General features: G+C 63.1%; 2 protein-coding genes across 9 annotated transcripts in view; one reads left to right on the top strand and one right to left on the bottom strand.

The window, feature by feature from the left end:
* Positions 1–2340: 2340 nt before the first annotated feature.
* HIC1 (HIC ZBTB transcriptional repressor 1) lies at positions 2341–7013 on the top strand. Of its 2 annotated transcripts, none has more exons than XM_025280870.2 (2): positions 2341–2542; positions 4009–7013. In XM_025280870.2, exon 2 carries the CDS (start codon positions 4029–4031, stop codon positions 6171–6173), a length of 2145 nt encoding a protein of 714 aa, XP_025136655.1. In that variant the 5' UTR covers positions 2341–2542; positions 4009–4028; the 3' UTR covers positions 6174–7013. The 2 variants fall into 2 exon arrangements, with proteins under 2 accessions (XP_025136655.1, XP_025136654.1); XM_025280869.2 differs by lacking the exon at positions 2341–2542 and adding an exon at positions 3425–3667.
* A 151-nt stretch (positions 7014–7164) lies between these two features.
* SMG6 (SMG6 nonsense mediated mRNA decay factor) overlaps positions 7165–14978 on the bottom strand; it is a 201532-nt gene continuing 193718 nt past the window's right edge. For all 7 annotated transcript variants that reach the window (XM_044939451.1, XM_025280858.2, XM_044939452.1 and 4 more), the window contains 3 exons: positions 12358–12569; positions 12030–12111; positions 7165–8870 (listed from right to left, as the gene is read on the bottom strand). In XM_044939451.1, coding sequence (XP_044795386.1) covers positions 8740–8870; positions 12030–12111; positions 12358–12569 — 425 coding nt within the window. In that variant the 3' untranslated portion in view covers positions 7165–8739. The remainder of the gene's footprint in view (positions 8871–12029; positions 12112–12357; positions 12570–14978) is intronic.

The raw sequence follows: 14978 nt of genomic DNA, 5'->3' as shown, positions 1-14978 counted from the left end.
CTGGGCTGACACCTCTTCCTGGAGGAGTAAGAGTTCCTGTAGGTCAGAATTGGTAAGAAGAGTCCATGCTATATTAGGTGAAGTTCTCCTGGACAGGAGTAGGGAAATGAATGAATGAATGGTCCTGGCCAAGCCTAGCTCAATCAATTGAGGAAAATTCTAAACGAGGGAGGGGAGTGTGTTCAGAGGGAGGAGCTGGGCTAGGGTGGAGAGGGGGCAATGCCAGGCCAGGCCAGATGGAACTAGGGAGGGAGGGAAAGGTCAAAGATTAAAGGCAGCTAGGCGGGGGCAGGTATGTCAGACCCTTCCACACAGACGTAAGGACAGTGTGAGGGTAGGGACTGGGGGAGCAGGAATCTGGGGAGATTGTTAAAGAAAAAAAACTGGCACAGGGGACCCTGGGGTGGGCCTACAGTGGACAGACGCCACTGCACAGAGACCGGGCTGATTGGACCCTTGTGGGGCTAGGATCTGGCCTCATCATGGGGAGAGAAGATTACAGCAGAAATGGGATCAAAGAGGTCCTGCATGCCCTTTGCTATCTGGCCACCTAGAGTTCTCCGTTTTTGGCCTCCAGCCTTTGTCCTACTAGTTCTCTTCCCCAGGAATGTCTTCCTGCCTGGGGGAGAACTCCTATTCATCCATCAAAGCCCAGATCTGACAGCACTTCACAGGAGTCTTCCTGCCTCCCTGCCCAGTACTCTATACACTTTTCCACCTCAGTGCGGCAGCACATCCATCCGCCAAGATGTCGATGGATGTCCACCTCCCCCGGAGGCTCTCAGCTCCGGAGCCCACCATTTTCATTCTTGGAACCTCACTATTTCCCTAGTGAGCACCCTAGGACAGGGGTTAGGGAGACGGGAAAGAGGACTGTGATCAGATGTAGCCAGAGCACAGGGTGGAAACAGGGTAAAGACTCGGGATGCATGGGTGTCAGAAGAACCCGTGGGGACCAGGAGCCGCCTTCTGACTGTTGAGGGAAGGGAGCCTCTGGGGGGCGCCCGAGACCTTGGTGTCTGGGACCGCGGGTGGCCGCGCCGGCGGCCCCTCAATGAATGACTCAGCCACTACCTCTGGCGGGGGCATGGGGGCGGAGGATGGCGCGGAGCCGGGGGGAGATTGGTGAACGCGGCCCCCAAGGCCCAGTGGCCCTGCGCGGTTGCTAAGCTTTCCAAGGCCTCGGAGAGACGCGATCTGGGCGAACCTCATCGGTTACTATGGTAACTCTGCGCCCCAGCCTCTCGCGCTCGGAGGCTGAGGAAGGCGCAGCCAATCAGAAGCTGCAGGCGTTCTTGGGGACCCACTCCTACCCTCCACGTGTGGGCGGGGGTCAGGAGGTGCGGGGAAGAGGCGGAGCGTGGGCTGCGGAGGCCCACTCAGCCGCACAGGCGCTGGCTGCCGGCCTGATGTGCTGGGGCGGCGCGGGGACACTTCCGGAGTTAGCTATGCAAGGGCCCGCGCTCCAGCGCCGGGTCCCCTCCCTCCTAGAGGGGGCGTCATCTTCAAGAATTGGACCTTCACGTGGGGTGCAGGACCTTGTGGGGATCCCAGGCTGCAGGCCCTCCTGTGACTTTTCTCTCGACGAGGTCGCTCAAGCTGGTCGTCCCTCAACACAGCTCACACGGGAAATCTGGGGGCTTGGGTCGCTTCTGTGGGACCCCCAAGAGGTGCTGTCCAGCCATTTCCAGTCACCTTTCCTGGGGTCCCTGTAGAGGTCTGCAAGTTCAGGGTGAGGTTTTGGGTACCACCTCTGCCCAGGTCATGGAGGGCTCTATATGGCAGTACCCTGAGTATGACAGAAAGCCGGTTCTTGGACTCCGGGAGGGGACAGGTGTGTGTCTGCGAACATGAGCGCTCACGGGTGTCAATGCCTGGAGAGGGTCTGGGTGCAAATGGGTCTATTCTGTGCATACCTATCCCACGTGGCTGAGTGAGGTTGGGTGTATTGGGGGGCCGGTGTACAAATGGACAGTGCCATCCAGCGATATCTAATGAGAGCCCCTTAAGAGCTTGTCTATCTTCTTCCTTAGGATTTCCGAAGCCTCCTCCCTTCCACTGCCCCTTCCTTGAAGGCCGGACTTTTCTGAATTGGAGCAATGTCAGAATTTAGAAATATGTACACAGGAACACTCAGCTCAAAACCCCGGTTTTTGTGGGGCTCGCAGGTCCGGGGCTGGGGCCTCCAGGTGGGCACATCTGGAAGGCTGAATCTGAGAACAGGCCCCCCCTCCTGGGTCCAGTTCGGCATCTGCGAGCCTCCATCCCAGGTGCGCAGGAAGGAGGCCGTGGCTGTGCCGCGCAAAGTACCGCACGGCCGCGAGGTGGCGCCATAGCTGCAGCAGCGCCCGCCGGCCCGGGCCGCTCCAGATAAGAGTGTGCGGAAAGCGCGGCGGGGCTGAGACGCGACCAGGACGCGGGGAGGACGGACCAGCAGGACAGACCGACCGGGGGCCCGGCGGGCGGAGGGCAGCGCAGCGCAGCCACGTCCCCCCCTGGATCCGCCGGCAGCCGGGCCCGGGGCTTCCGACATGCCCCCCAGGTGGGTCCTAGGGCTGGGGACCGGGGAGGGACAGGGGACCCGAACAGCCCGGTCCTCGCGCGCTGGCCGCCTGAGGCGCATCCTCCGGCGCGGGAGCCCCCAACGCGGTTGGCGTTCAGGTCCCCGGGTGTCACCCCTAGAGGACTCAGGACCGCCGGGCCGCTGCTCTGCGCCGGGTTCACGGCGGGGTCAGCGGCCCGGGGCCGGCTCTGCCCGCACATGGGCTGGAAAGCGAGGGGAAGGGAAGGGGAGCTGGCGGGCGGGGCTGGCAGGGGCGCTGCCCTGGCACAGCGCGGCGCCTGGCAGCGGGGCGGGTGGGGCGCCGACTAGGAGCTGCCACCGCCGCGGGGAGGGAAGCCCGGCCGGGCTGTGGCCGCAGGTAACGGGCCGCGCGCGAGGCCCTGGGGACCAGGCAGCGAATGGGGTCGGGCGGGCGAGCGGCCGGCCGGGGAGCTCAGGGTTCAGTTCATGCCCGGCGGCCGCTTGGCAGCCGAAATTGGGGGCCGAGAGGAAAAGCTGGGAGCCGAGGGACTGGGGCTGGCGCGCTCCTCCCGGCCTGTCTGAAGTTGGGAAACTTTTCCCCAAGTTTGGGGCGGCGGAGTTCCCGTGGAGAAGGGGCCGAGGGGAGCCGGGGAGGGAGGCGCCGGGCCCGCGAATGCAGAGCGGAGGCCGAGGCCGGGGCCGGGACGCGGGTGGGGCGCAGGCCAGGGTCAGGGCCGCAGCCGGCTGTGCTCCGTGCCCGCCCGGGGCGCTGCCCCCTCCCTCCCCTGGGAGCTGCGTGGCTCCCCCCTCCCCCCCACCTGCTTCCTGCCTCAGCCTCCTGCCCCGATATAACGCCCTCCCCGCGCCGGGCCGGCCTTCGTGCTCTGCCCGCCACGGCAGCCGCTGCCTCCGCTTCCCGCGCCACGGCCGCCGCCCGGGGCCCCAACCGAGGGTCTGACAGCCCCCGGCCAGGGCGGCGCCACGGCGGGCACCGCGTTGCCCTCCTCCGGACCTCTTCCCCCAACTGGGGCAACTTCTCTGGAGGCGGGAGGCGCTTTTTCACTCGGCTCCCTTGTATCCCACTTGGGCAAACTTCTCAGCCCTGAATGACTTTTCCTGAAGCGGACATTTTCCTCAAATCGGGTAACTGTTTCCACAAGGGTCGCTTCGCCGGAACAGTTTTCTCCTCGGAAGCCCCCAGAACCCAGGCAGAGTGCCCGGCTGCATCCGGGCCTGGGGTTGCCGGCCAGCCTGGCCTCCTCTCCGCCGGCCGGTCTCGGCTCCTTCTTTTGGTCCAGGCCGGCCGGCCCAGGCGCCCACTCTTGGAGGCCGCGGATTCTCCGCCCGTGCCCAGGCCGCCGAGCTCCATGCCCCTGCCCCTGCCCAGCTGAGGGGAAGGGGAAGTGCAGGGGAGAAGCGCCGGGCTGGGTGCAGGCAGCCAGGGCTCGGTGCGGCTCTGACCCAGCCGGTGTGTGTCCCCGCAGGAGAGTGTGCTGGGCAGACGATGCTGGACATGATGGAGGCTCCCGGCCACTCCAGGCAGCTGCTGCTGCAGCTCAACAACCAGCGCACCAAGGGCTTCTTGTGCGACGTGATCATCGTGGTGCAGAACGCCCTCTTCCGCGCGCACAAGAACGTGCTGGCGGCCAGCAGCGCCTACCTCAAGTCCCTGGTGGTGCACGACAACCTGCTCAACCTGGACCATGACATGGTGAGCCCGGCCGTGTTCCGCCTGGTGCTGGACTTCATCTACACCGGCCGCCTGGCGGATGGCGCGGAGGCTGCGGCGGCGGCTGCTGTGGCCCCGGGGGCCGAGCCGAGCCTGGGCGCCGTGCTGGCCGCCGCCAGCTACCTGCAGATCCCCGACCTCGTGGCGCTGTGCAAGAAACGCCTCAAGCGCCACGGCAAGTACTGCCACCTGCGGGGCGGCGGCGGCGGCGGCGGCGGCTACGCACCCTACGGGAGGCCGGGCCGGGGCCTGCGGGCCGCCACGCCCGTCATCCAGGCCTGCTACTCCTCCCCGGCCGGGCCTCCGCCGCCGCCCACCGCCGAGCCGCCGTCGGGCCCCGAGGCCGCTATGAACACGCACTGCGCCGAGCTGTACGCCTCGGGCCCCGGCCCGGCCGCCGCGCTCTGCGCCCCGGAGCGCCGCTGCTCCCCGCTCTGTGGCCTGGACCTGTCAAAGAAAAGCCCGCCGGGCTCCGCGCCTCCCGAGCGACCGCCGGGGGAGCGAGAGCTGCCCCCACGCCCAGACAGCCCTCCCAGCGCCGGCCCCGCTGCCTACAAGGAGCCACCACTCACCCTGCCACCGCTGCCGCCGCTGCCCTTCCAGAAGCTGGAGGAGGCCGGACCGCCTCCGGATCCGTTCCGAGGTGGCGGCGGCAGCCCGGGATCCGAGCCCCCCGGCCGCCCCGACGGGCCCAGCCTCCTCTACCGCTGGATGAAGCACGAGCCAGGCCTGGGCAGCTACGGCGACGAGCTGGGCCGCGAGCGCGGCTCCCCCAGCGAACGCTGCGAGGAGCGCGGCGGAGACCCCGCCGCCTCGCCCGGGGGGCCTCCGCTCGGCCTGGCGCCGCCGCCGCGCTACGCGGGCAGCTTGGACGGGCCTGGCGCTGGCGGCGACGGCGACGACTACAAGAGCAGCAGTGAGGAGACGGGCAGCAGCGAGGACCCCAGCCCGCCCGGCGGCCACCTCGAGGGCTACCCGTGCCCGCACCTGGCCTACGGAGAGCCCGAGAGCTTCGGCGACAACCTGTACGTTTGCATCCCGTGCGGAAAGGGCTTCCCCAGCTCGGAGCAGCTGAACGCGCACGTGGAGGCGCACGTGGAGGAGGAGGAGGCGCTGTACGGCCGGGCCGAGGCAGCGGAGGTGGCCGCGGGGGCCGCCGGCCTCGGGCCCCCTTTTGGAGGCGGTGGGGACAAGGTGGCCGGGGCCCAGGGGGGCCTGGGCGAGCTGCTGCGGCCGTACCGCTGCGCGTCGTGCGACAAGAGCTACAAGGACCCGGCCACGCTGCGGCAGCACGAGAAGACGCACTGGCTGACGCGGCCCTACCCCTGCACCATCTGCGGGAAGAAGTTCACGCAGCGCGGGACCATGACGCGCCACATGCGCAGCCACCTGGGCCTCAAGCCCTTCGCGTGCGACGCGTGCGGCATGCGCTTCACGCGCCAGTACCGCCTCACCGAGCACATGCGCATCCACTCGGGCGAGAAGCCCTACGAGTGCCAGGTGTGCGGCGGCAAGTTCGCCCAGCAGCGCAACCTCATCAGTCATATGAAGATGCACGCTGTGGGCGGCGCGGCCGGCGCGGCCGGGGCGCTGGCGGGGCTGGGGGGGCTCCCCGGCGTCCCGGGCCCCGACGGCAAGGGCAAGCTCGATTTCCCCGAGGGCGTCTTTGCAGTGGCGCGCCTCACGGCCGAACAGCTCAGCCTGAAGCAGCAGGACAAGGCGGCTGCGGCCGAGCTGTTGGCTCAGACCACGCACTTCCTGCACGACCCCAAGGTGGCGCTCGAGAGCCTCTACCCGCTGGCCAAGTTCACCGCGGAGCTGGGCCTCAGCCCCGACAAGGCGGCCGAGGTGCTGAGCCAGGGCGCGCACCTGGCCGCCGGCCCCGACGGCCGAACCATCGACCGTTTCTCTCCCACCTAGTGCGCCTCTGCCCTCCGTGTGGCCCCGGCCCGCGCCCCCAGGCGGCGGCGGCGGCCACCAGCAGGCGGGTGCCCCCCCACCTCCCCGCGCCCGGACGACAGTAGCAGCCTCGGCAGCGTCGCCGCAGGGGCGGCGGCCTCACCTGGCCTCACTGCTTTGTGCCTTAGCCCGGGGGTGGGGGTGGGGGTGGGGGAGGAAACCCCGGGACGGGGGTGGGTTGGGGGAAGGGAGATTTATATTTTTGATATCAGCTTTGACCAAAGGAGACCCCGGGCCCTTCTCCACCTCTTCCTGTGGTTCGTTGGCCCCCACCTCCCGGCTCCGTGCTGCTCTTGGGGGGGGAGGGGTGCCACTGTTGGGGCGCTCCCAGCCCTACCTCCGGCCCTTGCGACCACACCCATTCTCACTGTGAATCTCCCCGCTGGGGTCGGAGCGTCGGGCAGAGCTGGGGAGCGGGGAGGGGACTGAGCCGGCCGGAGGGCCCCCCCGCCCCAGCCCCCGCCCGCCCCGGGACGGATAATGTGAAGTTCCTCATTTTGCACAAGTGGCACTAGCCCCAGGGCTAACCTTTCCCGCCCTCTGGAGTCAGAGGGCTGAGACGGCCCTGGCCTACCCGGTCTCCCATTCCCGCGGTGGTCCCCCCTCCCTTCCCTGGGGCCCCGGACCATATTTATTGCATGCGCCCTGGGCGGCCCCCCACCGTGAGCCCAGGCTGGGCTGGAACGTGGTCTCTTTAGCTCCCTCCTCGTTTGTATATTTCCTACCTTGTACACAGGCTCTTCCAGAGCCGCTTCCATTTTCTATACTCGAACCAAACAGCAATAAAGCAGTAACCAAGGACCCTGGACCCAGCGGCTCTCTCTGCCCTGCACAAGGAGCTGGGTGGGGCACACGGGGGTTGGTGCTGGGGCCAGAAGCAGCACCCTCAGACAGGTGCAGTGGCTTGGACCTTCCCTCCCCAGCCCCATAGACAGGTCAGCAACAGTTCCGGTATGTTTTATAACTAAAAATTTATTCAGGAAACAAAACCAGGGCTGCAAATGGAACAGAAAGGAGGGATGGGGGTCTCCCACCCATGTCATTAACCTTCATCCTGGAGAAGGGATCTCAAAGGAGAGGCCAGGGACCCTATATCCCAAAGCCCAGTCTTCTGAGCCCTGTACCCTCAAATCACTGGCTGTGGCTCTCCTGCTCCCCATCTTTCTGGCATAGTCTTGGGCTTTGGGGAGGGCACTGCCTTGTTCCCACCGTCTGGGCAGGCTGTGTAGTCAGTCAGGGGCCTCTGGGGGACTTCCCCACTGGTCCCATTAAAACTGACTCCTGGCTTCGTCTCCAAACCCTGTCTTCCCCTAAGTCTTCCTCCAGCCCTGTCCCTGGCTTGGGAGAACACAGTCCCGGTAGGAAGCCTCCGTAGGGAGACTGAACACAGGTGCCAGCTAGAAGCAACAAAAACTCCCAGCATAGCCAGAGGGCCCCTGCGCCTTCCAGGGCAGAGCTAGAAATGGGGTGCAAACCCCAGGTCAGGCAATGCTCCTCGTGGGCACTGGCCTGCCCTACCCTCAGACTAGTCTGAGCATTTCTCAGAGCACAGGGGCCTGGGAAAGGAGGTCAGGGGCAGGAAAGCTACATTAGGTTCCTGCCACAGGTACCACAGAAGAAAGAGTCAGAGAAGCTCCACAGCAAGGGACTGAGGGGCCAGGAAGGTGAGAAGGAAGGACTAGAAAGGGGGGGAGGAGGTGGATGGTTCAGGAAGGGAGAGAGGGAGGAGGAGTTGGGAAGAAATTTCGTGAAGCAGGAAGAGAGCAAAAGGAAAGCCACTGAGGGGAGAGGGAGCAGGCAAAGGCAACCCAGGGGGCATGGGCCTGAGAGGGCAGGGGGCCTTCCCTACAGACCCATGACCAACTGAGGGGAGAGCAGGTGGCCAAGCACAGGGGACCCAGGTGGCAGGGCAGGGAGAAGAGCAGCGGGGTGGCGGGAGAAGAGCTGAGGACCTAGGGCTGCAGTTCAGCACATGGTTGGTGTTCAGAACCCAAATGGAGTCCCTGGGGGCATCCAGGCATCAGGGAGACAGACCTCCTGGGTACTCTCCTCACGGCATGACCAAGGCCTCTTGGACACTTTCGGGTCAGGGCTTCTGAAGACTGAGGGGACCCATGGTTTCACCTGCATCTGATGGAAATGCTAACCCTGCCCTGCGCCATCTTCAGCTGAGAAAGTGGCTGCATCTCCGGGCTAAGAGGCCTTCTGCCGGCCCTTGATCTGGACAGGGGGAGGGAGAAAGGCTGGGCATGGGGCGGACCATCTGGCTCGCCCGCCTGCCGTCGCTGCAGCCAGCCACCTCCCTGCTAAATCCTGGCAGCCCAGGAGGGTCCCAGCACTTCCGCCCACCCTTAGGAGGGGCTCTGTGAGGAGCAGCTCCCCCACAGTACGGCCACGGCGTGGGTTGGAAGAGGATGGTTTATTGTCTGGGTGGATTGGTGGCTCAGGCGCGTGGGCGTCTTCTGTGCTACACTGGGCGCCTGGCGGCCTTCTCAGGAGTGCTTCCGTGGGGGGTGGCTGCGCCCCCTCAGCCCACCTGGGCCCACGTGAGGAAGGCCGGGATGTCCCGCACAGGCACGTTCCTGGTCAGCGCCTTCACACGCAGGTTCCGGTCGTCTGTCAACAGCACCACCTCCCTCAGCAGCCGGATGGGCTCCTCTGTGGGCACGAGAGAGCACAGGGACTCAGAGGGCAGGACGCGGAGGCCCTGGCTGCCTCTCCTCTTCTGGAGGGGAAAGCGGTCCGGGGGGCTCAAGGCCAACCATGTCTTGGCCCTCCCACAGGGCCTTTCCCTCACACAGACCAGGAGCAGAGGGCGCCCCTCCCCTGCGGGCTGAGGGAGGGCCGTCATGGGCTGGGGCTGGCCTTCTGTTATGCACCCCTGCCCCCTGCACGGGACCGGGCTGCCTCGTGCCCTGCGAGCCCCCCAGCCCGCCAGTCTCTGCAGACCCCTCTTCTCAGGACTCTGAGCTGAGGCAGGAGAAGCAGCCTCCTGTCCCTTCTGACTGCAGGGCTAGCTCTGGGCTCATAAGACTCTCTTCTGCATTATCTGCCTGCCCGAAGGCCAGCAGCCTGATGCCTGAGGTATTCAGAAGTAGGAAGTGCAAGATGGAACATGAAATGTACCCAGGGCTCCCAGGATGTGAGGAGAGGTGCTAGCTCTGAGGAGAGGAGGGCAAGGGTCCCCCGACAGAGGCCAACCAAGGTGGCCCTGAGGCTAGAGCCGAAAGATTCCCACCAGTAAATAAAAGTAATCCTTGTCTGTAGTATAAACCTTTTAAGCACAGAACAAGGAAGGTCAAGTTGATTGTCCTCCCCGTGAGCTTCCTCATGTCTCTGTCTTGTCCCAGGGTAAGCTGTGTATGTTTCCAGATTTCTTTATGCACATTTACAAGTATAGATACTTGTCACATAAGCTTTTTCTCCTGTAATGTTTCAGTCATACTAGCCATACTTACTTCACTGAAATTCTAAAGATCTTTCTATGTCAGCACAAACAGAGCGCCTTCATTCTTTTTAGATGACTTTTTTAAGCAGGATGTCTTTCTCCCCAATTCCTTAACTTTTTAATACTAATGTATCGGGCAGAATTTAAACTGGGGCCAAGGACTCTCACAAGTGACATCCCCAACCCCGCTAAGGCCCCCTGAGTGGCAGGTCCACTCCTCATCCCCAGGCAGGCAGGCAGTGAGGCCCAGGAAATGTCCCGCAGGGATTCCTGACCACGGGGGCCTGGCGGGGCTGGGGGACTGCAAATATCCGTGTCGGACCTGAGTAGTTTCAGGCTTGCCAGCTCCAGGCAGGGAGGCTGCGAGCTGGCTGTCAGCCTTGGGAGGAGTCTGGGGGAAGAGGGAGGAGAGGCTCGCAGGGTTGATGGTGGTGAGAGAAGGGGAGCAGCGGAAGGAGGGTGTGGTGGGAGGTGAACAGCCGTGGCGGACTGAGAGGGTGAGGAAGGCAGCCGTGGGGAGAGGAGATGCTCTGAGACGCCCAGCGGCTCAGGGGGGTGTGGGTGGGGCGGGGTGATGGGCAGTGCCCTGCGGGGCTCGCAGCGGGCGGCCCGGGTCTGTCCACCGCCCCACTGCTCCTGCCCTGGGACTCAGACCAGGCGAGTCCCAGGCCTCGCAGCGGCCAACCGAGGCCTGGCGTTGCTGGCAGGGGTCTGCAGGGGTTTCTGTGGATACTTTGAGACATTTTGAACAATAAACATCCTCTGTTTTGACACTGGTAACTTCACTTTGTTAGAAACCAGAGACTGTCATCCTGTCAGGCCCCATCCGCCATAATCCACATGATTTTAAAATTCAACATCGTTTACACATAAACATTTGGTGATGGTTTCTCTGTGAATCTGACAAGTTAATCTGCTAAGAATTCACACTGACAAATGGGGTTTGATTACACCAGCCGTTGCTGATGTAATTCTGATAGGGGCGGTCCCCAGGATGCCAATGGGTTCCTGTAGGCTGTTAGGGGTGAAGTGGGGGGTGGGGAGACTAGGGCCAAAGCCAAAATGTGTCTCTGCTGAGAAAGAAACAGCTCTGAGGCTGGGTGGGGCCACAGCGGTATCTGAACCGTACTTCCCAACAAGGCCTTCTGCAGTCTGGCCGACCTTGCCCTCAGAAGGTGCCCCTCCAGGAAGCTGCCTGGGAGCAGAGCCCCACCCCTCTGCTGGGCTCAGCCGGGCTCCTCTTTGGCACTGGGATGCTCTGGATCCGCCCCTTAGGGACGGTGCAGGCCCACCATGTAGCAGGGCCCCTGTGAGGAACAGCAGCTGTGGGCGCGTCACCCGCCTCAGGTACAGGGCTGTGGGTGGCGTGGGCGGCGCTGAAGCGGCGGTAGGAGGCTGGAGGGAAGGCAGTCCTGGGCCCGCCGGGCAGCAGGACGGGGAAGCGAGCAGAGATGGGCTGGGCGACCTCAACGCAGAGAAGAGGACAAGAAGGCTGCACACATGCAGACAGAAACCAAGAGGTGGGAATTATCAGCTGTGCAGATGACGCTGAGCTAGGAGAGCCTAGGAATTCCTTCCAGAAAAAGAAATGTCTGGAGTCCTGGGAGCCAGGAGCAGAACACCTGAGCCTCACTGACTCTCAGAGGCCAGCTCAGGCAAGAGATGGTTCTGGGATGAGGGTAAGGTGCTCAAGCACCCTGAAGAGAGTCTCTGACTCCCCGACGGGCTTCTGTTCACCAAAAGGGTTTTGAAAACCAGGCTGAGGGCTCCGTCTGCAAGGTCTCACCTGCCTCCAAAGTGCTCTGTCACACAGCCAGAGAGACAGGATGAAAAGGACGACTACTAGCTGGGGAAGTACTTCCAGCCCGGCCTGATACAGGGTAAACGTTCACAGATGAATTGAGAGGGTGAGCACGGCCAAAGACAGGGAGGTGGGGCCCTAGGGACCGCTGGGGACTGTCCTCAGAGCGGCAGAGGGCTGGGCTCAGGAGACCATGGCCGGAATAAGCTACAGTGAATCATAAAGACATTCTTGCTGTCAGAGAACTCACTGAGGACCCAAGAAAGGAAATGGATGCTTGCAGAGCAGGAAAGTTCACTGCCTGAAGCCCAGCTTCCTGGGCGAGGCCCGTCCTTAGCTGGCTGAGGGTCCATCTGAGGCTGGGGGAGGCTGGGGGGGGGTCTGACTTCCAGCACCGGGTGGTGTGTGTGTGTGTAGGGGGGAACTGGGCTGGCCTCAGGCTTGTATCAGGCCTCATCCCTGATTTTTACACTTCCCAGGCCAGAGTCAGGGAAGGGACCTAGGTCTGAGGCAGGTAGGACGAGGTAGGGAGGGAAGGGAAGGTCCCCAGGCGGAGGGCACGTGCTACCTTTGTTGGTGGGCATGAAGTCCTTTGCCTTGTCTTTACAGTAGTGGAGACAGCAGGAGAGGATCAGGTCATCATTGTTACCCTGGAGGAAGACAGGGTGAGTGCCACTGGGCTCACATCTCAGTGTCCCGCCCATCCACGCCCTGGCCCTGCTTGGCCAGGTCCCACTGTGCTGAGAGTTACCTGGGGGACAAGGAACCCCCTCCTGGGCCTCGATGGCGGCTGCCCACTGGGGGCAGGAGGTCCAGGCTGGGGGGCCTGCCTCGAGCCCCTCCCTCCCCTGTTCTGAAGGCTGGCTCGAGCGCTCCCGTTTTGCCCTGGGTCTCACCAGCTGGCCAGTGATGTCCTCGCTGCGGAAGGCGATGGATTCGAGTTCATTACCACGGCTGGTCAGGGCCCGCAGGCAAGAGTCCCGACTCTCGAATCGCCGCTCGAGAAACTCAATGGACTTTCGGGCCTTTTCCTGCACCACGCGGGCATAGCCCCCGGCCCGGTGGTCTGTCTCCTGCCCCTTGGCCAGGCCATCCAGCTCATTGATCACTGAGGAGACACAGTCCCACAAGGAATCAGCCTCAGCAATCACGTCTGTCTTGTCTGTCTGCACCCGAGGGCTTGCTTTCTCAGGCAGCTCCTACCCGACCCTGGAGGCCACGTGGCCCCCCAAGTCTTCCCATGAAACCGGGGGCCCTTAGAGGGCAAGAAGTGCCTTCGATGTTCTAAGTGTTCTCTCCTTTTTCTGCCTCTTCCCCTGGGCCCCACCCTTCTCCTGGGAGGAATTTACAGGATTTTCTGGAGCTGCTGTATTCAGAGGAAGAAACCTGGCCCCTCCATCGCATTCCTCAGTTATAGAATCAAATCGAGAGGGTCCCTCAGGAGAGGCAGGGGTATGCAGCAGCTAGAGGGAGAGGGGCACCCTCCCTCATCCACCTTGGCCCCCAGCTGTTCTATGCCTGCCCCTGGCAGAGCGCGGGGAGGTCATGGGGTGGGAAGTGGGGTCATGGCCTCACATGCAGGAACCCTGCTGGTCCCCTGAACCATCCCCTTGGCACTTCTACCTCCTCTGATACTGCACGTGTGTGTGTGTGTGTGTGTGTGTGTGTGTGTGTGTGTCTGCCTGCCTATGTGTCTGGGACACGGCTTCATTTTCTGGTGAAGATTCTTTCCAAAATTCCAGCCAAGAGCCTGAGGTCAAGTGGGAAATATGCACTCCTTGGGGGCTCCGGGAGAGTTTGGGGTCTGAGGCCTCTCCTCAGCACAGTGATTCATGGCTCGGGGAGTCAGCGTGAGCACGCTGTTCCATGGTGAGCCTGGCACTCACTGTCTGGGTATTCAGAGACACTTTCTGGAAAGGGCCCATGTAGGAACACGAACACACACACCCCCATGCCTTCAGCAACCTGAAGCTGCAGCATCCACACAACGTATGGCTGAGGCTGCGGAGTAGTGGTGGCTGAGTGTATGGTACACCAAACAGAACATCAAACATGAAAAACTAGTATTCTATCCCAAAATCTTCTTTCCTGCTTCCAAACTAAACAGGCTTCAAAGGGGAAGCTTGTTTGTGCTTCTGCACCAGGCGGGGCTTCTCGACGCTGGGGTCAGGCCTAAGGAGCACGGAGCAGGTTAAAGAGCACAAGAGACAAGCGGGGAGGCTGTCGGCTTAACTCTCTGTGCTCTGGGCACAGGGCAGGGGCCTGCCCTCCCGTGAGAGAGCTGGCATTTCCCGGTGCCCCTGGGGGCTGACTATTCTATAGCTGCCATCTCCTCTGGGTCCCCTTATATATTTGCTCCCTCCCCACATAATCTGGCTTCCCCCACTGGCCAGTAAGCTCGCCAAGGCCAAGGGCCGCTGCTCTGCCTTTCATGGGCCCCCTCGGAAACCAGGAGACTGAGCACATGGTGGGCCCCATCAGTGCTGGTGACCAAGAACTCATCGGGCTGCGGTGGTGTCTGAGGCTCCTTGCAAGACTTAGATGAGCAACCTGAGACGTGGCCGCCTCTCTCAGTTACCCCATTTCCTGACCATCCAGCAAAGAGCGGCCAACTCACTTTCGAGTGGTTACTCCTGAAAATCTCCAGGGCAGGAGGGCACGGGGACTTGCTCTCCTGAAAGCTGCCCCACCCGGGACCCGGTGAGGGCAGAGGGGTGGCTACAGCAACATGAGGGTCTGGCTCAGCCCCGGGCAGACAAGCTGCTTTACTTCTGAAGAAGAGAAAACCTTCCCGTGGGTCTCAGGGCCTGGGCTGAAGAGGCTCTGGCCAGGCCACATGGGGAGGGGGAAGGAAGACAGGGAGGGTGGAGGCGGGCCGAGGGCCGCTTCAGTGCCAACATTCTCAGGTGGTGCTAACGTGTTTCCCACAACCCCCCAGGGTTCTAGAGCCTCTGCAGGGGCGGATGTTTCCTGCCCTTTGTTTCCACCCTCATCTGGCACTAAGACACTGGGGACTGGGAGGGGAGGCCCAATGGAACATCTTGGCATGGATGTCAGAGGTGGCTTGGCAGGCAGACGGCCAGTCTGGCAGACCGTCCAGAGGCCAGGGCTTCCAAATTTGCTCCAAGTGGCTGCTGAGAGGGGACATTAAGCAGCCCTGGCTTCCCAGTCGTCTCCCAGACCCCCTCCCTCCAGAGGACAGCTCTCAGCACTAGCAGCTGTGTGAGTTGTACAGACAGAAGCCCGAGGCCCCTCCTGAAGCCGACCCACCACAGGGCTCCAAGGACCAGGGGTGCCTTAGACAGTCCCTGGAGATGGCCCAGCTGGGCTCCTCTGGCCTGAGGGTGGAAGCGCGCGAGCTGGCCCTGAGATGCTGACCCTGTACCAACAAACAGCGACCAGACAGTGGTGAGAGCCCAAGTGGCAGGAATCCACAGGCAGGAGCCACGGGCTGGTGCTGGAGGGCCTCCATTGGCCTGGCCTTAGGGTGACACTGGCCAGAAGAACGCTACCTCGA

This window comes from Bubalus bubalis, chromosome 3 (genome assembly GCF_019923935.1).
Source record: "Bubalus bubalis isolate 160015118507 breed Murrah chromosome 3, NDDB_SH_1, whole genome shotgun sequence".
Taxonomy (NCBI): Eukaryota; Metazoa; Chordata; class Mammalia; order Artiodactyla; family Bovidae; genus Bubalus; species Bubalus bubalis.
Note: the sequence above shows the minus strand (reverse complement) of the source record. Positions and strands in the feature narration are given on the sequence as shown.